At 35.3% G+C, this 22532-nt stretch overlaps 1 protein-coding gene across 3 annotated transcripts in view; it reads left to right on the forward strand.

Moving 5' to 3' along the window:
* amx (TM2 domain-containing protein 3 almondex) overlaps window positions 1-22122 on the forward strand; it is a 44625-nt gene extending 22503 nt beyond the window's left edge. For 2 of the 3 annotated variants that reach the window (XM_089086362.1, XM_089086371.1), the window contains exons 2-5: window positions 285-552; window positions 2942-3082; window positions 18425-18546; window positions 21458-22122. In XM_089086362.1, the coding sequence (XP_088942488.1) occupies window positions 337-552; window positions 2942-3082; window positions 18425-18546; window positions 21458-21740 (762 nt within the window). In that variant the 5' untranslated portion in view covers window positions 285-336 and the 3' untranslated portion in view covers window positions 21741-22122. The remainder of the gene's footprint in view (window positions 1-284; window positions 553-2941; window positions 3083-18424; window positions 18547-21457) is intronic. The other variant, XM_089086378.1, reaches the window with a different exon arrangement.
* Window positions 22123-22532: the final 410 nt, after the last annotated feature.

Below are 22532 nucleotides of genomic sequence, written 5' to 3' on the forward strand. Positions count from 1 at the left end.
GGTGTAAATAGGGAAGGTTTGAATAGATTGGGTTGAAGGAGGAGCGTGTGTAGCTTTGTTGGCTGCAGGCGGCTTGGTCCTGCAGTTAGTTCTTAGTAATAGTAGTATCACCTTACTTCGATAAGAATATTTTGCCTAAAGTTTGAAGAAGTGCTCATTTTTCTAATTTTTACTGTGGAAGAACAAGAAGACTGAATGAAATAAATTTAGGGATATATTTTTAAAATGAAGATTAAATAAATTGAATTGAAAAAACCCAGTGTGACTTGACTCTCCTTTTTCAGAATAAAACAGAGGAATGAGACACAAGGATAGCTGAAACAACTTAAAATCATTATGTTTTTGTCTTTGGATAAACTACTCTGTCCTGGAATATTGATTTTACATTTGCTGGCATACATGGAATGTGCAGAGTCTAATGAAGCAACACATGTAACTCCAGATCTTACTTATTCAACTCTGCTTGAAGATTTTTCTGAATGCATTAATAATTCTGTAAAAGCATCAAATGAAACTGAAATTCATCTTATGACAATCTTTGATGGAGAGCAGGTTTGTAGCCATTATTAATGAATCTAACTAGTCTACCATATATGCAAGATTGTTCTCTTTTTTGTTTGGGTGGGGGGGGGGGTTATAAAAAAATATATTCTGAAAATTTGAATAAGAAGGGCACAGAAATTCAGTGAAATTTGGGGCTTTAGGGGGGGGTAGAGTTGGACCCTGATATCAATCAAGGCCATAAGCAAAGAAGTAAAGATATGATTCAAACAAAACACAACCCAATCAGCAAACGTTTGGCTGCTAGAAGAAGAATCTTAACTTTCACCCTTACAATTTAAATGAATCCATTTTAAAGGCTCTAACTCTATATAGGTTTCCTTCTGTTTTTTTTGGGTGTAATTTTGTTAGCATTAATCTGGACAAACTAAATATTGGCATAGTTTATTGCAAAAATATATTTGGATATTTTTTAAAATGTCCAATGGTTTTGCTCTAATTTCTTATAGAAAGATATAATGCACAAATTATAAACAGTAGAAAATTCATGATTACATTTCAAAACTTGCCTGAAAAGTTGTATTAAGTGAACTTACTAACCAATATTTATGAATTTTCTTTCTGAGTAATGAAATTCAAAATAAAAATGGTTATGCAAAAGCTGTGGGTGATGTACAGGTTCCCTCCCCTCCACAGTGTCCAGACTCTAAGAACACTACTAGGAGACTGGCCCTTAATTACCCCCAAGTTTAGTTGGGATCTTACTTCCATTTCTGGTAGATATTCTAAAAAGAAATTTTGGAATTGGTATTTAAGAGATCCAACAGAGGTTACCCTCATAGGTAATCAGAAGAAAAAGAACAGAAAATCAACTCTCGCTTTCCAAAACTTGATTATTTTTTTCTTTGACATAAGATGGGCTCCTTTATACGTTCCCTTTCTGCGGTTGATTGATTTAATTTTCAGGACCAGTCTTGTTTTACTTGTACTTCTGGTCTAAAAACCATTAAATTTAAATACTACTATAGCTGGTAGATAAATAGTTATCTTATGAACCTTAGGGCTTTGCAAACGAACCCACAGAGGAGAGAGCAAGAAGTTATATACAGCGTGCGGTGTTACTAATGAACAAAAAGTAAAAGATGCATATATTAAGAAAAATTGGGATGAATTTAGGATGAATTCTTTTGTCAAACCTTTCTTCTGGAAACATTTTTGGAGCCTTCCCCCACTTTTCTATTTGTACAAGCTGCACATATGTTCAGAGACGAATAGCCATCACATGCTAATTTGTCCTCAGAAACGGGGAGATTTTATAAGTAGCTTTTTTAATAATGAGAAAATGACTGGTTATTTCATAGTTTTTGCTCTATACCATTTTGGCTCTATTCGAACCAATAATTTTATTTTGCGGTATAAAATCTCTTTTGTTACCGAAAAGGGACACTATAAGTTTGAATACTGATTCATTGAGATGACGTCTGATAAAAAATAAAAAGAAGAAGCAAATAAATGCTGCCTTTGACCATCCTTCATGGGCAAAACACTAAGCATTGCATTTTGTTTCTAATAGCATACCTTTAGCTATCGCTTGTGTCGAATTTAACTTTTAAATTTTTGTTCAGCATTTTGAATCACGACTGCACCTATTTTGAGGGACGTTCTCTACTTTTTTTAAAACTTCGCAAGTTTTTTTAATGTGAACCTGCAGTGACTTTTGATCTGCAACTCCAAATTTAAAGAACTTAATATATTTGGAATCAAAATACACATTTTGTTCTTCTGATGTGTATATTGCAGTAAAATTTTGATTTCTCTTTACTTACCTGTCATTACACTATCGGGAATGGTTTGAAACATGTGTTTTTCTAGATCAATCTAGCAAAACATGGAGTATAAATATGTAGCAAATTCTCTTACTGGTAATATACAAATAAATAAGCCTTTTTGTCTCAATGTAGTTATTTTTATTGTTCTTTGAGAAAATATTTTATTCTGCTGCACCAAACACTGGAAAAACTTCAACTAAATTGAAGATGTAAACAGGCAAACAATCAGTAAGATAAGAATCAGTAAGGGCCTGATTCTTTGTCTTTTTTTGCCTATAAAATTGTTTTGTTGTTCTTTGATAAATTAAGAACCTGCATTTTTCTAAATCAAACATTGAAAATACTTTCAAAAATTCATTTGGATTTAACTTTGCTTGAATATAATTTTGGCTGATTTCGTTTTGAGTGCGTTTAATCTTTCAGATTGAGCTATAAAAAGATGAATTTTGCATGTAGGCTATTTATTTCTACAAGAATTGAATTTTGTGTAACTTGAGGTTTGTTTTTGCCCGTATACAAAACCATAGAGAGGGCTTTCTATGCAATCCATCGGCAATTTCTTGCACATTTTTGCATGGAGATGCATATATGTTTTCCATTTATCCCCCTAGGCGGTATCAGTATTTGAAAAGGATCTCCCGTACTGTCTGGATCTACCCAGCGACTGCGTCACCTGTTTACATTCCTATCAATGTGTATACGGAGAAATTACTGACGCTACCTGTACGGCACTTGAAGGATGCCACTGCCAAGTAAGAACAGAGAAAAAAGTTATCAAGTTAAAAATTGTTTGCCCTTTTCGCTGCGGTTGTTAATATTTATTTTAGACCACACTGTCTTTCACGACTAATTCTTCCTATCTGTCCCATTTCATTTCAATTTTGTTTTCGTAATGGTATCTTCTCCAAGTTTGTTTTCTACAACTAATTTTTCTTTGGGATGTTTTTGCTTATTATTAACGATCGCAGAATACCAAACACAAGTAACTTTTAAGTTTTTGGTTTTCTTCAAATGTATACATCTCGTATTCATATGTTTCTACCTTAGTTTAGTAGCATTTTTTATCATGTGCAAACCTATTCTGTAAGTTTTGTATGTCTATAATAGTGGTCCAAGTCAATGTTTCACCTGACCAAGAAGGTTGTATTACCTCTCCTGTAAGATGAGTCCTTCTTTTGTCGACAGTTTTATTAAAGGCTTCCTATAAATATAAGTAAATATCTTCAAATGAAATGCACACGAACCATGGATTTGCTACCAAGTATATCACCTATTTTGACTTCCAAAAACTTTGCCATTTTTCGACAAGCCCTAAAATCCTTTGTTCACTGGCAGGTTTGTCTTTATTCGCTGAATACTGAGTAATTGTACCGCAGATTAAATAAGTAGCCATTTCTTGTGCCATAAGGTGCCGTTCCTGTTTATGCTATTTAGTAGGCTAGAAACCAAACCAGTTGTATTTTACAGAGAAAAAATTCTTGAACCTTCATCTATTATCATTACAGAGCAACAACTCACTAATCACTTTTCACGAAAAAAAGAAGAAAACTTCAAAAGCATTTGTGTTTCTCCACAGCGCAATTGCTCTACAACACCAGCATCACATCCCAAAAAATCAATGTAAACACGGTAAAAGGTTTATAATGAATGAGACCAAACAAAGATTGTAGGTGATAAGATCGTCAAGTAGAATTAGAATTGTTAAAAAAAAATGGTCAGTCATCTAGTGCTGCTTTTGAATATCAAATGTGTGCAAGATCAAACTAGGTATTATAGGAAAATAAAATAAATAAGCTGAGACAGTAGTAAATAATCGTGTTTTTCTGGTCTTTGGTTCTTGGATAAAAAAAATACTATTTTTTGAACATTTGTAGTTAAACTTTACAATCCATGTATTATTTTATGCTAATGTTGCTAGATAACATTTCTAAGAACTGGGTGTCGAGTTTGGAGATGTTCAGCCAGAGGCGGACTGGGAGCTAAAAACTAAGGGGGCATTTGCGTTAGGTGGCCCTAACTATGGCCCTCCATATAGAAGGAACTTGTTTTTTTTTGTTTAATCAGAAAGGGCTATGAAAGATGAATGGAAATTGCGGTCCGCGTCATTAGCGCCGAAATTTGCACCGCCAGGCAAATTAGTACTACCCGCTAAGTAAGAAGTAGGCTTACGGTAGGAAGAGGACAGATACCGCTAATTTTTTTTGTGCGAAATCTCCCTGATGCTCGGTTGGAATCGGTGTTGCTCAGGTTTTCTACAAAGCGAGAGTGACATCGTATTTTGAGCTGTGTAAAATTTTCAGTTTTCGTCCTGCATCATGGAAATCTTGACCAAAAACATTCACGGTTTTTGTCCTCTTCAGAACGTTGTTCATCAACACTAAAAGGTTTTTGACTTTCCATTAAAAAACAAAATATATATTTTGATCAGATACAAAGCAAAATAACTGGATTAAAACAGGAAGACACTACTGCACTGATAAAAGTGATATAAAGTCTTCGAGTGTCTTTTCCCGTCTTCTAAAACATCTTCAAACTGCACTGAATCAAGCAGCTCCCGCTCACATGATATCAATATGAATGCTTCCAAGAGGTCATATGATATTACAATTCTTAATTTTGTCTTAATGAGCTTCAGTTTGCCGAAGAATCTTTCACAGCTGACCTGAGAAAACGAAAGCGTCAGCAGATATTCGTAGACCAGAAAAACTGAAGTGTAAGCCGATGAGCATAGACTGAGCCTTAATAGCAGCCAATACGCGCAAAATTTTGTCTTAATGAGCTTCAGTTTGCTGAAGAATCTTTCACAGCTGACTTGAGAAAACGAAAGCATCAGCAGATATTCGTAGACCGAAGAAGAGTAAGCCGATGAACACAGACTGAGCCTTAATAGCCGCCAATACGCGCAAATTATACAGTTGTTTCACGAACTGCAGTAACTTGATTATCGCAAATCAGCCGCTCCAAATTCAGCTCCAAGTTCAAGTCCATCTTCATATTCTGCACTAGGCTTATCCCGGCTATTTTTACTGCCCGTACTAATAATTTTGTCGTAAACTCAGGCAAGTATTTTCAGATCTGACTTCAGCTCGTCATGAGAAGCCTTCGCCATCTCTGCAACGTTTTCAAGGACCGAGAGAAAAAACTCAAACAACGAAAATAGGCAAATGATACGAAAAACATAGAATAATATACAAAAATCCTTTCACCTTGACGGACAAGGCTGAACGTGATGGGCTGCAAAAAATAAATGTTGGAAATAAGCTGTTTGTTGTCTGAAAATCTTTCTTTCGGGCTGGTTGTTATTTGGTGAATTATTAACCTGACCAATTCGACTCGAAACCGTTGTTCCGGATCTTCAGGTCGAGAATATTTTTCTGTTTCTCGCGGCATGCACTTTTTCTTGGAAACGCGACAAGCTGGTAGCTCTGATCTAATTTCAAGGTGCATTGAAGTGGTCTCTAGAAGGCTCTGGATTTTTGACGTGAACTTGAGGTGTTTTCATTGACACTTTCGAAGAAAATTCTTTCTAGATCCTTTCTTGCCTTATCAACCATGTTCCAGGCCGTCGAAGGTACAACCCTTCAGTCTGGAGATACTTTGAATTAGGGTCAATGACTTCAAATACAGCAAGAAACAAGTGAGTGGTTAGGATTTTTTTTTTTACTCTGTAAGCTTACTCAGCAGCGAGTCGGCTTCAGATGAAGTTATTGAGTCGAAAGAACTGTTGTTTTCCACTGAGGACAAAACGTGTACTGTATCTACGTACAGGCAATTGTCACCGGAAAACATCTAAACAAGCGACTTCTCTTTTGCCAGCCAACGAGTTCTGTTGATTTTCTGTAACATTTTCAACTTCGACAGTCCTTCTTTGTGCTCCCTACTTATTGTCGGCACTGGTCCATTCGTTTAAACGACTCAGCAAAGAAACATGTAATTATGTTCATCATGCCGAAGAGATCCCTCGCGTCTGTTGCAGTGCAACAATCAATCAACGACGCAAAGGCTTAGAACGTGACTGTAGCACCAGACATAAACCGAATCTGGTATGCGATTTTTAGTTTGGGAACGAAGTCCATTAAACTCGCCCCTCGTATTGGAAGCACCGTCAAATGATTCCCCAGCAATCTTTTCGTAATTAAGTTAATGCTCTTCGATCTTGGCTTTTAGAAGTTCATCCATACCCTTGCCACTGGAATCTTGGACACGTACGACAGCAAAGAGGCGTTTGTAAATTTCTTCGTCTTTCACATATACTAACACGAAGCCTTTCAGAAGTCTGGTCCACAACCCAGAGTTCTGAGTTCTAATTATTTGAATGCTGTATCGTTTTTCACTGATTTAGTTCACTATAGCTATCCGCATGTATTTCAAAATGCTGCTTATCACTTGCTGGACCGCCATCTTAAAAAGAAAATAGACGATTTAGCCACGACCCTTAGCTGTGTCTTCGGATTTTCCACTTGTATCTCTGCTCGATTTCGTTATTCCGCTATTTCAAGAACAACAGTATGACCTCAAGGAAGTTTCCGTTATTTATTTCCAGCTCGATTAGAACCTCAAGAATCTCCTGGTCGGCCTATGCTCTAAAGGCAACCCTTGTCTCCCTAACAGCTTCACGACCTTGAAAACGCGATTAAGCTCTAGAATGTTTTGCAAGATCTGTTATTTTCGTTTACTGGCCAAAGCGCTGTTTATGTATCATCCAATGTCGATAAATAAAAGTTCAAATAGGGATAAAATCCTTTAAGAGACAGTGATAACTTTCTCAAACAGTTATAAAATTTCACAAAAAATACAAGATATTTCGGTCACATATGCAGTGACCGTCATCAGTAGTAAAACTAAACTAAAACAATTAAAAACAAAAGTTTATATACGTAATAAAATAAAAGTACATATTGTTTAATAATCTAATTCTTTTCAAATCAAAGGCGAAAGCTAGTCTTTTTGACGTTCTTGGACCGGTTCATTAGCGTTGAATGAATTACCACTTGGAAAGAGGCTAACAACATTGGGTGAATTGAAATTTATTCGGTCAGATTTGAATAGACGATCAAAGACAGAGTTCAAACTGAATTCACCCGTGTCATGATTTAAAGATATATTCCTGGATAAACTTTTCTTAATTTCCAAAATTTTGCGAAAATTTTGCTTGGAATCCCGGTCCCTAGAAATCAAAGAGACATTGTCGAACAAAATAAAATGGTCTTAAAAATTAAAAATATGTTTCGAAAGGGCTGAAGTGAAATCTTCAGACTTAGAATCTTGCTTTAAAGCTGAAGAAATAGAGTCTCTATACAGTAATAATCTCATTTCCAAATTCTGGTTATTACGTCCCATATATGAGCTTCCGCAAGTACAAGGGATCTGATAGACCCCAATTAGTTGCCCCAATGAAGTTAGATCCTTCTAAGAATTTAGAAAACTACCCAAAGTATTATTACCTCTTCAAAACTACCTTTAGACCATTACTCTGTAAAATTCTTTTAAGTTTTTTACTTAGCCCGGGTACATATGGTAAGGAACAAAAATCATCCTTCTCTCGAGTTGTCTCCGGGACTACCTTAGAAATCTCTTGAAACTTTTTCCTTCTTTTTGAAAAAGTCTGGTGATTAACCACTCTGGATACATGTTACTTATTAGTATTTTTCTTAGAAAAGGCAGCTCTTCTTCAAAAAATTTTGGAGAACAAATATTAAAGATCAGGTCAGTTAAAGAAATGATCAAACCAACTTTCACTTGGCGAGCGTGACCGGAGCTATAAGACAAAAATCTATTGTTATATGTCGGTTTTCTGTAAATTTTAAAATCCAGACTATTTTCAATTTTTAAAAGAAGAACATCAAAAAAAGGAAGTTTCCCATTCTCTTCTAATATAATTTTTTAAACCACATTGGCCTGGCATAACATAAAGAAAGAAAAACGGGCAAAAATGGGTTTTTATAGGCCAAATGAAAATGCTGAAAAAACACAGCAAAGCGAATATTTCGAGAGGCCAAACGCTTCTCTTCTTCAGCGCGAAACGAAATAATGTATCCAAGGAAAGTGCCGAAGAAAAAAAAAACAAAAAACAAACCCGAAAAATCAATCTGAAAAGAACCAAAAAAACAAAGAAAAAACCAAAAACTTAAAAGACAAATAAAATTCAATAAAAGCCAAAAATTAAGAGAATTGTAACTAAATACCTAACAAATTTCTTATAATTCTTATACTTTTTGGCTTTTATTGAATTTTATTCATCTTTTAAGTTTTTGGTTTTTTCTTTGGTTTTTTGGGTCTTTTCACATTGTATTTCCGCGTTTGTTTTTTGTTGGTTTTTTCTTTGGCACTTTCCTTGGATACATTATTTCTTTTCGCGCTGAAGAAGAGAGGCGTTTGTCCTCTCGAAATATTCGCTTTGTTGTGTTTTTTCAGTATTTTCATTTGGTCTATAAAAACCCTGTTTTTGCTCCTTTTTTCTTTCTTTATGTTCCCTTCTAATTCAACAGTAAACTTTAACCTCACCCCCAAACAATTAAGATGTTCCAAAAATCCTTTTAATTCCTCCTCCCCATAATCCCATATTGAGATTATGTCATCCATATACCGGCCCCCAAAAAATATGTTTTAAAAAATACGAATCTAACGCAATTGTTTCAATATTTTCCAAAAAAATATTAGCTAATAATGGAGATAAAGGGGCCCACATCGGTAAACCATTTACTTGTTCGAAAAATTCCCTTCTCAATTGAAAAAAATAAGAAAACTTATTGCACAACGTTACTAAATACATAATTACAGAAACTTCCAAATCTGTTTTGCCACTAATCAAGTCCAAATTTCTTAACAGCTTTCTTTCTAAAAGAGTTTCGGCTGCTTCTACATCAATATTTGTGTACATTGATACATTGTTGAAACTTGAAAAAAGAACTTGAAGAGTGCTATACTTTTTTTAGTTTTTCAACCAAATTCGAAGAATTCTTAATATACGAAATTTGTGTAGACAGAAGTGGTTTACGGATTGACACTAACCACTTGCCCAAAAAACTCGGTGACCTTGTACTTGACACAATTGGTCGTAATGGTAGGTTAGGCTTATGGCTTATGGATCCAATGTCTTGGCAGTTTTCAGCTTCAGCGTCTGCTTGACCCGCAGCAATATGACCTTTCGACTTATCATGTGCCTGTATTTTCTCACGGGCGTGCCTAAAATTGGTGAATCCAGAAACAAACTGCGACTTTCTGTCGGAAAACGCGATGCATATGCTGCAAAGTTGTAAGTTTCCGGTAGTAAATCGAAGCCAAATCAAAGCTAGGCTTTTCTATTGGATGTGGAGTCGGCTGGAACGGATGTAACCTCATTAAATTTAATTTCTGAGCTAGCGTCGAATTTGGCAGTAAAGATAGAAACATAGACACACTTGCTGGAAAAGGTGGTTCACCATCATCTAGCTTTGCGTCCTAGTCACCCCTTCTAGTTGTGTTTGGATACGATGTAGAACTCTCTGCTACTGGCTCCACTGGTCTGGAAGGCGTCTAAGTATTTGACGATGTTGGCCACCCTCTGATGAAACTGGATCGATGTCGTGTGCTTCTTCGATGTGATTCTAAACAATGGAATATAAGCATAAGAACACCCAAGCACACATGTAGCCAAGGTAGGGTTAGGTTCTCAAGGCTTCTGTATAATGTTGCTAGCATTGAAGCCAAGACGCAGAATCTTGGTTCAAGTTCACTTTCGACCATACGCCAACAAAAAAAAGGTTTTTATCAAGGTTCAATGATCCGACAGGATTTTTTCGCAATCCAAGGACTGTGAAAAAATTTGATCCGATCATTGACCTTTGATTTTATGTAAGCAAAACCTGAAAAATCGCCGAAGAAAAAAACGCTACCTTTTTAAGCGTCGTATGGCTAGGCCTAATCTCCCGAGACCGTAAAAAAAACGCCATAAGAACACAAAAGTTAAACTGAGGCAACAATTACTCATAGGGTCGACTCAAGAGACCTCAGATGGTTGGGGATCTGTCCGAGCTGTGGTCACCTCAGCACCTATTTTGATCAATAATCGTGTAATTAGAAATGGTATAACGGACGCAGCCTCAATAGATTAACAAGTTTTTTGAGATCAAGACCTGCTCCTAATTAAACAACAGAGACAGTCATGCGAAAAAATACTTAGAATCCAAGACCAAATTAGAAAAAAACTTGAATCCTTGTCCACAATTTGAAAAAAAGCGGCAAAGAGTTATACTGACCCTAGTTTTCCGTATAAATTACGGAGAACCCAAGTCTGTTTTAGGTCTTTTCCGGCATTGGAAATTCCTTTTCTTCGCTCCAGTCTCAGTTTTTCGCACCATCCTTAACTTTTCCATCAGTCACCTCGTCCATCTTCCCACAAGTTTAAAACTGATAGAAAACGAGAAAAATTTATCATTTAACACTTCCTAACAGAACACCTTGACGGCCCAGTATATACTGACTCTCCTACTAGCTTTTAACTGAATCGGGAACACAGTGACACACTAAAATCCAACTTCTGAATCAAGTGACAACCTCCGTGTTATATTTATAAGATTTCAGCCCACGAACAAACCTGTTTGAAAGCAGCATCCGTCCCTTCCCAGGGCAGGATGCTAGTATCTACGCTAAACCTGTACGTAGGCCTAAAACAACACAACTGAAAAATTTTCAAGTGGAATTTTTTTGTTGAACGTTATGTCGACTTTACTTCTGTACGTAGGAAAAAAGACCGGCCCGAAGGATCAGTATTGATTCAGACTTCGTTGTGTTGTGTAGGCAATTACGCTGAGATTGAGTTGGGGGAAGAAATGTAAGCAGAAGAGGGGTGGAGAGTTGTTAGCAAGAGCCGTGGTACCCGCTGGGCTTGCCCCTTATATTGCTGGGCTAGGTAGATAGCCTCCAACGCTTCAGTTACTTCTCTCGCAGGGAAACCACCAGAAAAACATCATTCAGCACTTGTGCGGTGAAGCTGTTTTCCCAGAGAGATTATACTTTTGCATTGCGCATAAGGATTAATTATTTGGATTTTGACCTGGCTATATCTATGGACTACTTTTGACCTTGAATTGGCATTGCAGTTATTATTGCTGTAACGTGAGCAAGATGTTAGTGGAATACGCGTATTAACCTATTCTGAATTTTCTCCAATAAAATTTTCGTGAAGGAATCGATGACGTGACGATAATTAATCATGCACTGGAATTTTTTGATGAAGTCATTAAAGATGCCAAAGCGGAGTTTTGGGGAATAGCAGATCCGAATAAAGCTGTTCCAAAGCGACAGGGTGACCTAGCTTCGCAGAGAAATTTGAAAGATATTTTGGACTTGTTGCGTCAATGTGACTCTAATAATTCCCTGCTGCCTATTTTGTCATTTTCTCACCTACTGAAGTGTCGGTTATCCCCGCAGTAGCTTACTCCAGGTTGGTCAGTAAAATTAGCTCCCTAGACCGAGCCCTTAAACAGATAAACGAAAAAATGACATCTAATGATCTGAATTTTCCCTCCTTGCCCAGTACTTCGTTTAAGCCAAATGTAAACACATCCACTACTACTGTAGTGATCTCTGGAATTTCTCCCGAGCTTAACAATCCTGTGAAACGTTGCGATGCCATTGACCAAATAAAGGGACACCAAGCCATTCATTCTATCAAGCCGTCGGGCAATAAACATTTAGTGCAGATTGACCCAGTTGCTGCAAAGGACTTTTGTGATGTAGTACCTAATGTTCTGAAGTGCGATGCAAAACTTCAAGAGCGAAAAATCGTTGGAATAGTTAAAGGCATACAGTTAGATTTTGATGTCAGTTTGCTCATGGGGCGTGAAGGAGTTGTAGACTTTAAGCGCATCGGGCAGTCCTTGACTGTTAAGGTATTCTTCTACGATGCTGTTGGACTTTCAAATGCACTTCGTCTCGGACTTAAGCTAGAATATAAAATTTTCCGAGTATTTGGGCGCCCCAGTCTTCCCCGTTGCTGTTATAATTGCTTATCGCCTGATCATGTGAAGGCCAATTGCACCTGCCCTCCCCACTGATCCCGCTTCAGCGGTATGTATTTATCGACAGATGATACACCATGCTTGGTTGAACCGAAATGTGCGCTATGTGGTGAAGGCAATTTTGCATTCAGTCTAAAGTGCCGCTTAATCCGCAATGCCATAGCTAAGCATGCCTCGAACAAGAAATGACTGGAACAGTAACGTTTTCTGTGTGTCCTTTCAACATAAATGGCACCAAAGACAAAGATTGCCCAATAAATCAGAAAATGAACGATTTTGACATCGTGTTGCTACAGGAACATCTTTTGCCGGCTGTGTCAGCTCACTAAGCAGAAGTTACAAACATATAGTTTATACAACCAGTGCCAGACGTACGAGGGGCAGACCTTCCGGAGGGCTTGCATGTCTTGTGAGTAATAGACTTTCGTGCTTTTCTCCCCAGTGCATACACTCTTGCAATAATTTTATTGCCCTTCGAATTGCAGATCTAGTGATTATCAATACTTACCTACCTCATGATAAAAAAAACAGTTTTGTCACTTAATAAATTCACCAAAATTGTGTCTTCTCTGAAGAATTTCCTTCTGAATGTTGAAAGTCATAGCTATAAGTGGATCATAGTGGGAGACCTAAATTGTAACATAAATAGAGAGTCAACTCGGTCTGATCTTGTGCTTCAGTCTTTGCCAAAGAATAATATATGTATATATATATATATATATATATATATATATATATATATATATATATATATATATATATATATATATATATATATATATATATATATATATATATATATAGACCCGGGCGCCGCGCCGGTGGATCGACCGAACGCCGCCGACGAGAGGCCCGGTCGACCGCCGCCGAAGTGTCGCAACGCCGCCGGCAAAGTCGGCGGCGTTCGGTCGACTTTAAATTAATTTTGCGGTAATTCTTTATTGCGTCAACCGCAAAGTTGGAGCTTTTCCTTCTCGTGTAGTTTAGTATTTCGATTTTCCTGACTAGAAATAAAGCGGGGCTTGCACTATTCCCGAATTTTCGGGTATTTCCCCGAAAATCTATGCGTATTTCCCCGAAAAAAATTTGGTTTCCTGAAAATCACGCAATCACGGTGCCACCCCTAGCGATTTATCACCAGTGACTTTCCCTGCCAAATATTACTATGCATACCATAATTCTTCACTACTCTCTTGTTCGTTAATTTTCGTCTCTTTTTTTACTTTGCATAAAAACTAGACAGGTGCAATATGCAATTGCAAATATTGCAATATACACAGTTCTTCATATGTTGACAAAAAAAGTATCGTCTTTATGAAATGAGTTTTAAATCATTTCGAATGTAGTTTCCCAATCGCTATTTCTTACATCATTTGTAGTCAAGAATTTTATTTTCAAGTTGAACAGAGTTATAGAACGTATTCACTACTATACAGCTTCAGCCTTCAGTTGGATTTTGAGATTGACAGCCGACAGATGGTTTCTACAGCTGAATTGAAAGTTTGCAGAATTTTTTTTCTTTTGCAGGTTTTAGATAAGATTTTCCTAATGTTTAATACTCAATTGTTGAACGACTGATAGAAAATACAATATTCATTCTGAAACATTCCCCCCCCCCCCAAAAAAAAAAAACTTCTATTGAGACAAAATTAAGCTATAGACTAAGCTATGTAAAAGATTGGGGAAATAAAAATTGAAACGGAAGTGACCCCAAAAATATGATTCATAAATAAATTGTAAATTATTGCCTATAGGGGGGGGTAGGGGGCTATCATTTTTAAATGATAATACCTCATTTTTTTTATCGAAAGCGGGGATGCCAAAAAGAAAATTAGTTTTTTCATTTAAAGTGGAGACAGAAGAAAATGATATCAAATTTGTTGGGAAACCATTGAAACATTTTGATAGACCCAGGGCCCGGGACTTATTCATTGTCTTGGGTATTTCGCGATTTCTCATAGGCTACTGGCCTAATTTGGCTTTTGTGTGTGCTCCCTTTTAATTAGATTCTTTGGATCTTATTGAATGCCACTGCAAATCTATGACTCAGTTTTCCAATAATTTGAGGTATATCTGAATAATTTCGAAATATTTGTTGTTGTCTTTGTACCCCTTTACACATACCCTCAATTATTTTTTTCAAGGAACACTAAGCTGTTTAACTTTATTTTGCGTATTTATTTGAACCATATAATGACATAGTTAATTATTAAGTAAATTATTTTTCTAATGTAAAGCTAAGACGGTATCCTATGAAGGTGGTATCCAGAGGGGGGGGTAGGGAGGTATTACATTTAAATGGTAATATCTCGAAATTTTTTTATTGAAAGCAGGGATGCCAAAAAGTTAATTTTCTTTTTAATTTAAAGCAGAGACGGCATCCCAACAAGGTGGTATCCAAAGGGGGGGGGGGGTAGTGAGCTATCGTATTTAAATGATAATACCTCAATTTTCTTTTTTAAGCAGGGATGCCAATAAGTTAATTATTGTTTTTTATTTAAAGTAGAGACGGTATCCTATCAAGATGGTATTCAGAGGGGGGGGGCATAGGGAGTTATTATATTAAAGTGATAGTACCTTTATTTTTTGTATTGAAAGCAGGGATATCAAAAAGTTGAAAAGTCGACAAAAATTAACAAGATTTTCATGAGTTATACTTGATACAGCGCTTGTATAGTTTTATCGTCCACAGGGAAAGGGACATATGCGTTCAACCCGTTTTTTTTTATTGATGAAACGGGTTTACTTTGAAAACATTCATTCATAAGTACCAGCCAGATTCACGCTAAAACGAATTGGTGTGACGAAAGCCATATCGACATCCCCACCTAACGTTGCGCTCGAATGACAATGGCGCCCTTGGTCCAGTGCCCAAGTTACATTAAAAGGCCAGGTCATAATAAAAGCTTTCAATTTGGGAGGTTCAAGGAGGAGTCTTGGACAGTCTTATGACCTCAGGGTACTAGATGTTGCAACATTCTTACGTATCTACAATGGTTTAATAAATTCGATCACCCCGCAAATGATTACCAAATATATGCACAAATATAACAAATGTAACATTTGGAATATTATAACACTTCTTTCAAAGCTTTGAAGAAAAGCAAAAAAGGCTAAATACCCCTAACTACGCTTGAAAGCTATTTTAAAAAGCAACTCTTTGGATATTTCCATGGATATGATCATAGCAGAAGCTTTAAGCCTGGGTGAGGATCAAAGAGGAGTCTTTGAGTATTTTGACCACAGGTGACTTATTGTTGCGACTTTCTTAAATTTGGTAATTTTTATGAGCTTTTGGAAATCAAAGTTTAAACTAATCAAGTGGTACTAATGGTCCTTAACATTTTGCTTGGATTAAAAGTGACGAACTAGGAAGAAAATCTCAACATCTTCCTGGAGCTACTTCCGTCTGCATATTATTTTATTTAATTACATTTAAAACGGATGAGCTTTTCATTTTTTACCTAAGAAAATAGCTGGCACTTCATTGTTCTTCATACCGAATAAACCATTATGTGTTTTTTGTTTCATTGTAACTGAAGTGTTCATCATGTATTTTTCAATTTGATAAATTTCCTTATTTTAGATGCAGTTTATAATTTGACTGATATTACATATTTATGAGTTTATAATTTGGAATGAATCCCCAAAAGAAAAAATGAATAATATCCAAAAGAGCAGCCAAAAGCAATAAAAAAGCAACAGTTCAGCCTTAGCCTACATGACATCTATTCTATAAAGAAGCAAAAAAAACTTTAAAATGTATTTTTTTTTAATTTTTATTGAAAACCAGTTTTTAATACAAAAAGGCGTTTTAGGAATCCAAAAGAGAAAAAAAAAAACAATATCAAAGTCCCCCATTTCAACTGGTTCAAAGGTGACAAAACAGATAGAGGCAAAGGGCATTATGAAAAAATTAAGCTTTTACGTTCAAAAGTATATTCAAAGTTTTTACCCAGATAACTGACAAATTTTGTGATACGGTATTTGAAGCTTTGTATGCAGTAATGCTCGATGAAAAAAAAAACCTACTAATTTTGACAATTATTTATGTTAAGAATACATAGCTAATAGATACTTCAACTCTACTCGTATTACGCAAGGGTTCTGAAACGCCACATCCATTTCGTTTCTACCAGATTTCTACTTCTCTTGATGAATAAAGATTAAGACCTGTTTCCAGCCAGCGACTTGTGAATTTTTGAACTCATGAATAGGCTCAAATCTGTTGTAAATTTAAGCTGTGATTTGAGAAAGACTGATGAATATATATATATATATATATATATATATATATATATATATATATATATATATATATATATATATATATATATATATATATATATATATATATATATATATATATATATATATATATATATATATATATATATATATATATATATATATATATACCTTTTATATTATATATATATATATATATATATATATATATATATATATATATATATGTTCCTTTTGTTCCATTGTTCCATATGTTCCATTTTCCTTTAAATCCATGCTTACGAACTCTTCCCGTCCAATTCACGGACGACCATCTTTTCATTTTGCCATGGATGGATGGCCGAAAAGGACGATCTATGGCAATCCGTCATCCTTCATTCGAAAGATGTATCCTAGAAATCGTAATCTTTCTCTTATTTTCTCTCATTTATCTTATTCCCTCTCGTTATAACCCTAGAAAGTGCGATATAACCACACGTTTTGGGGAGCTTACTGTTTGATATATGGTCAGTCCGACGGCTGCCCAAAACAGTCTTTAAACAGTTCTTCCAGAAAACATCCAATAAATCCTCCTCTATCCTCCAAAGCACCTACGTTTCAGAACCATACTTGACAGCTGTTATCACTGTTGCTTCTAATATTCTAATCTTGGTTCGCAGACTTATCTTAAAATATTTCCAACTTTTTAAGCCTTTTAAAAAATACCCTGGGTTTTGGGTATTCTACTTTAAACGTCTTCTGTGCACCCACCATCTTATTACTAATATACGGGTAAGTGAAGCTATCTACTTGATCTATCTTCTCGTTACCCAACACCACTTTTCGAACCTATTATTGCATGCTGAATTCCTAAGACCTCCAAAAAACCATTGAATTTGTTAAAATTTTTCATCCAGGCCACTCAAATCATCAGTAAATTAAACCTGGGAGAGTTTTACTTTCTCATTGGATCCATTCTCCTCTATAGCCCTTGTCGTGTTCCTGAGGACAAAACCCACCAAAATGATTAATAAATTTCCTACCTTAACAGAAGAATGTTCTTCTATTTAAATAGTACTTATCATCTTAATGTATTTATCTGGTGTACCTTACAAGGATAGGACCTTCACTGAAGCCATCCTATGGGCCGAATCAAATGCTTGTTAAAAATGTATAAAACAGAGGGTTGAAGGAATCTGATGACTCAGGTATTTCTTAATCAACCTACGAGTAAATATATGGCCGACGCATCCTCTCTCCTTCTAAAACCACACTGTTCATCTTTCAGTTTTATTTGCAGCTTTAGTCTAGAATCTTCAACTGTGTTCAGCACTATAGATTGTGGCAGTTTCTTCAGTTTTCTTAGTAGATGAAGTGTGTTTCAGAAATGCTAGGTCTGTTTTAGTTGTCAATTATTGATGGTTATTTGTTAACTTTTATTACATTCAAGATGAGATACGGGACACATCGACAAATTCAGCAATAATTCTTCTCAGAATTAGTTGTGGAATCAATTTTCCTTCTGTGCTTACAATATGTATAATTGATCAAATTGGTTTGTCTTACCTTACGGTTTGGAACAAAAACAATAACGTGTAAATGATTTTCATCAGCGGTAATTGGCTTTTGTAAAGTACCAGCCCTCATCATAGACTGGATTATTCCTGTTCGTTCAAAGTATTACGGTTGCTGTTTCTATTTAATTTGGGTTCTGGAAAGCACCGACTGTTAGAATAAAAATAAATGTGATTTTAAGAGAAAACGTTGAAGTTTGATTTTAAGATTATCTCATTAGGCTGCCTATGTTGAACCGGTAAAATACTACATTGACATTGTAATGGATTGACAATTTTTTTTTTATTTTAGGGCCATCGAAAGTTCAACAAAACATTTGAGTGCCGATATTGTTATCAAACATTGCCATCAGAACATATCTGCTCAGGAGCTGCGTTTTGCAAATCGAGTTCCATTTATAAGCAAGCGTACACGTAAGTCTTTATATGTTTTCAACCTCTTCTTTTTTTGCTTTTAGTATTTGTGACTAGAGGGATTTTTCATTGACGATTAGACTCTAAAATTTTTGTTTTCAATTTGACAGAAAATCTAATTGAAAATTTTATGTCATTGGAAATTCGACTTTGAAAATAAGGTTTCTATTGAAAATCTTATAATGAGACTCGGATTTTGATTCTCAAATCAACGATCTTACTATGGGACAAAATTTTCAGAGTGAGTTAAATATCGAAAATACGTTCTTCAAACTTTGCAAAAACAATATATGCCGCAAAAATGAAATATGAAATTAAACTGAAGATTATAGAGGTTTAACTCAGCTATTTTGACTAATCAATAGCTCGTCAGTTATCAATAATAAATTAAGTTATTAATTTTTTTGCAAAAGTTATTTACAATTGGAAAATTCATTAACAATTAGATAACTGAATGCTGGGTTAAGATCCAGCATTATTTTTGACCACTGGACCACTGCTTTCAATTTTGCATCACTACTCTCATGAAATTTGGATGTTGGTAATTATATATAGCTTTTCATCGTATTCTCGGCCAGTCCTTTATGCTTTTTAATTATTTAATAGTGTCAGGTAGATTCCCTCACTTATTGCATAGCATCAGGAAAACTTGCGCGAAAGCGCAGCTTATATCGTGTTTGTCTTTCTGAAATTGCTATACAAACTTTCATCAAAATCACGCACTCCAGTCCTTCCAAAAAATGTCTAATTGTACTATTTTTTGGAGAGACATAAGTTCTTTATCAGGCAGATACAGATGGGGAAAAGCACATTTTTCAAACTGGCAATAAAAAGCAAGCATAGTTTACAAAATAGCAAAAAGGAACAAAAGACCGGTCTCCATACGCACTGTCTCTGACCCTTTACTGAACAATAATATGAAAAACTACAACAACTAAAAGCAAGGAAATGCTAATTAAAAGAAACACAAAGCTTTTCCTTAATTGAAGCAAAGAGCAAATTTGAAACTTAAAATGAACAAAAACCATCGCTTCGGAGCGTATGGAACACTTTATCTATAAAACTAGTTGAAATACACCAACTGTTAATGTTTCCCTGTTTGTAGGGCTATGAAAAACTAGTGCTTTACTGAAAACACTAGATTCGTGTATAAAACACAAGAATGCTTTATTTTTATATTGTAAAATATATCCTAAAGTGGTTTATGTTTCTAAAGTGCTATCAATTCTGTATTGTTATGGTTCTCAGTAAACCTCCTTGATTTCAGTCCTTTACGAGTCAAAATTGATGTTCCATGGTGGTTAGTGACAGAAAATAGCACTTTGGCGTGATCTCCGTAATTACTTAAAGAAAAGCATTAAATGCTCTATTTTCGTGTTCAACTGATTTTCCCCACGGTATTTTGTGACTACCGTTTTGATACGATCACATTTGCTAAAGAAAAAAGCCGAAAAAAGGAGACACATCAGTGCTCTCATGCAAGAATATGATTTTTATTGTTGTTTAAGATGGACGACTGCAAATCTCTAATCAGGAGTTTTTGACAGTGGTGATTTCATTAGTTTCCTTTTGTGTCAATTCGACTTAATTTTCTAGGGTTTTTAGTCTCTTTCTTGAATTTCCCAAAAATTCCTTCACGTAATTACAAAGTACTGTTCAGTGAAATCTAAATGATAATTATCACTTTAAAAAAATATTAAATTGAATATGTTTGTCATTGGAGTATCTTTAAAAACCTGTTTTGTATTGTGGTTATCATAGGCGATGGTTCGCTCTTTGCTTGGTTGTAGCTTCTGATTCAGTCATAATTAATTGTACGACAAACCGTGTTTGAATTTCCTTTATATGACATCACTTCTTACATTGTCAGTAACTTTGGTCACCAAATATTTGTCTTTTTTCTTTAAAGTATAGAAATGAAACATTACTCCTGCCAATTCAAAACTACAACTTCTCTTTCTGTTCCTGAATGGGGATTATATACCTCCCTAGAAGGGCAATCCGCAATGCCATTCCAACAGTATAGTTTTATTTCCTTTTGACTTCGTTTTAAGGAGCTTTGAACTGCTTTCAAAAATCTTATAATTTATTTTCGCACTTAAAAATTACTGTTAAGTTGAAGTTTGACTGGAAAGTATTGCTTTCAAATGCTGCTAACATGGAACATATGCCCACGGTATTTGTCACTAGACATTACCTTCAAATACTCGTTTTTAAATTTTGGCTGCAATGGGCCATGGTTTGCTTTTTGCTAGGCTAATATTATTGTTATTCCTATTATTACAAGTGTACTCACCGAATTGAATTAAGGCTCTGTCTACCAAGGCTCATTGCGTCATTCCTCAATTTTCTAAATTTGAACTCCTCCCTCCAAGCTTCCCGAAAAATGTTCTCTGTCTATGCTAACTTAGTGTAAAAAAAAAATATTTGGATACACTTCAGACAATCATATATTATAAAAAAAATCCACGTTAGTGTCATCACTAAGCTAAGTTACGAGGCTAGAAACAATTTGTTCCTATTCCTCTGCAAAGACACCTATCAGCTTTGTCTTAATCTGTCTATTAGTTTTATTATTTAAGTAAGAAAAAATATTTTGTTTTCTTGTGAGATAAACTATTAGAGGTTTCAAATATGCACAATATTTATGCATAGGTGTGTATCACCGAATACAAAGAATATATTAGAACTGATACATATTTTAAAAATAATCTCAGTTTCGTAGATATCTGAACTCTGCTTAAAACGATGAAGCACGTAAGTTTTTTCCTATTTTACTTTGCGAATTTTAAATAAAATGTGAACAATTACATTTTTTTATTGTTCGATCAACAATAGTCAATGAATAGTTGCTTTATGTCTCCCTTTTATAGCTTTTTAACTTATCCAATTTCTTTTCTTTTTGTTTCAGGGCAAACTGTACAGTATTTTCAAATGTGACTTGTCTTGGTCATCGAAACTTTTCAAAGAAACTATCTTGCAATTGGACATCTGGCTATAGATGGGGCACGGCCATGCTATTAAGTATTGTGGCCGGTGGGTTCGGTGCAGATCGCTTTTACTTAGGTTATTGGCAGGAAGGCATTGGAAAGCTATTTAGTTTTGGTGGCCTTGGGATATGGACACTAGTTGACACCATATTAATTGCAGCTGGATTTCTAGGCCCTGCAGATGGATCTTTATATGTTGATTAGACCTTGAAATCGGTTAAATATCAATAGTTGTAATGTGAAAGTTATGACTAAGACTTCCTGAAGGATTAGTTATTTGGACCGTGGAATTAATATCCTGGAACTGTGAAACTAACCATTAAATCTCGCTGTGTAAATAGTGAAAGAAAGGTCTAAATGAAAGCCGTTTTGACTTGTTTGTACGTTTCTCTGGTGAAATCAAATATTACTAAATCCATGGCAAGCTATGAAAATGCTTCAGTTTTGCATAAATATTGAAAGCAGAAGTAATCTACTTTTATTCTAAAAAATTAAAGAATGTGGCTATCTACTTTAGGTTTAATATTGAAATAAATCAGTAATTATTGTATCAAGTCTCGCAGCATTAAATGTTTGTCGTTCTTTATATTTGGTATTGGAAAAAAGTTAGGAGCAACTTAGAAGCTTTTTTTCTGGGGGGGGGGGGGCGAGAGGAGACTGTGAGTCTCATATCCAGGTCTCTTAGAAATTCTTGACGTTTTAGATCAGAAATATGAATAAACTAGTATAAAGAATATGAATGAAACTGCTTAAAGAGATGGCAGGACGACAAGCGTAAAAAAAGAGATAAAATCCTGATTTAAACACTTCTATGAGGACCAAAAATATGTTTTTTCTTGCTTCTCTGAAACAGAAAATTTTAAGTCACCGCACCTCCTTCCCTCCCTCCCGGTAAAGGTATTGCTAGAAGTTCCAAATAAATCCTCCAGCTGTGAGACAAAACAGTAGACGCATCAAAATATAAAATGTGTCGCCTATTAATGACATTCGGCTCTA

This window comes from Artemia sp. Qi Xiang Cuo, chromosome 1 (assembly GCF_049724085.1).
Source record: "Artemia sp. Qi Xiang Cuo chromosome 1, ASM4972408v1, whole genome shotgun sequence".
Taxonomy (NCBI): domain Eukaryota; kingdom Metazoa; phylum Arthropoda; class Branchiopoda; order Anostraca; family Artemiidae; genus Artemia; species Artemia sp. Qi Xiang Cuo.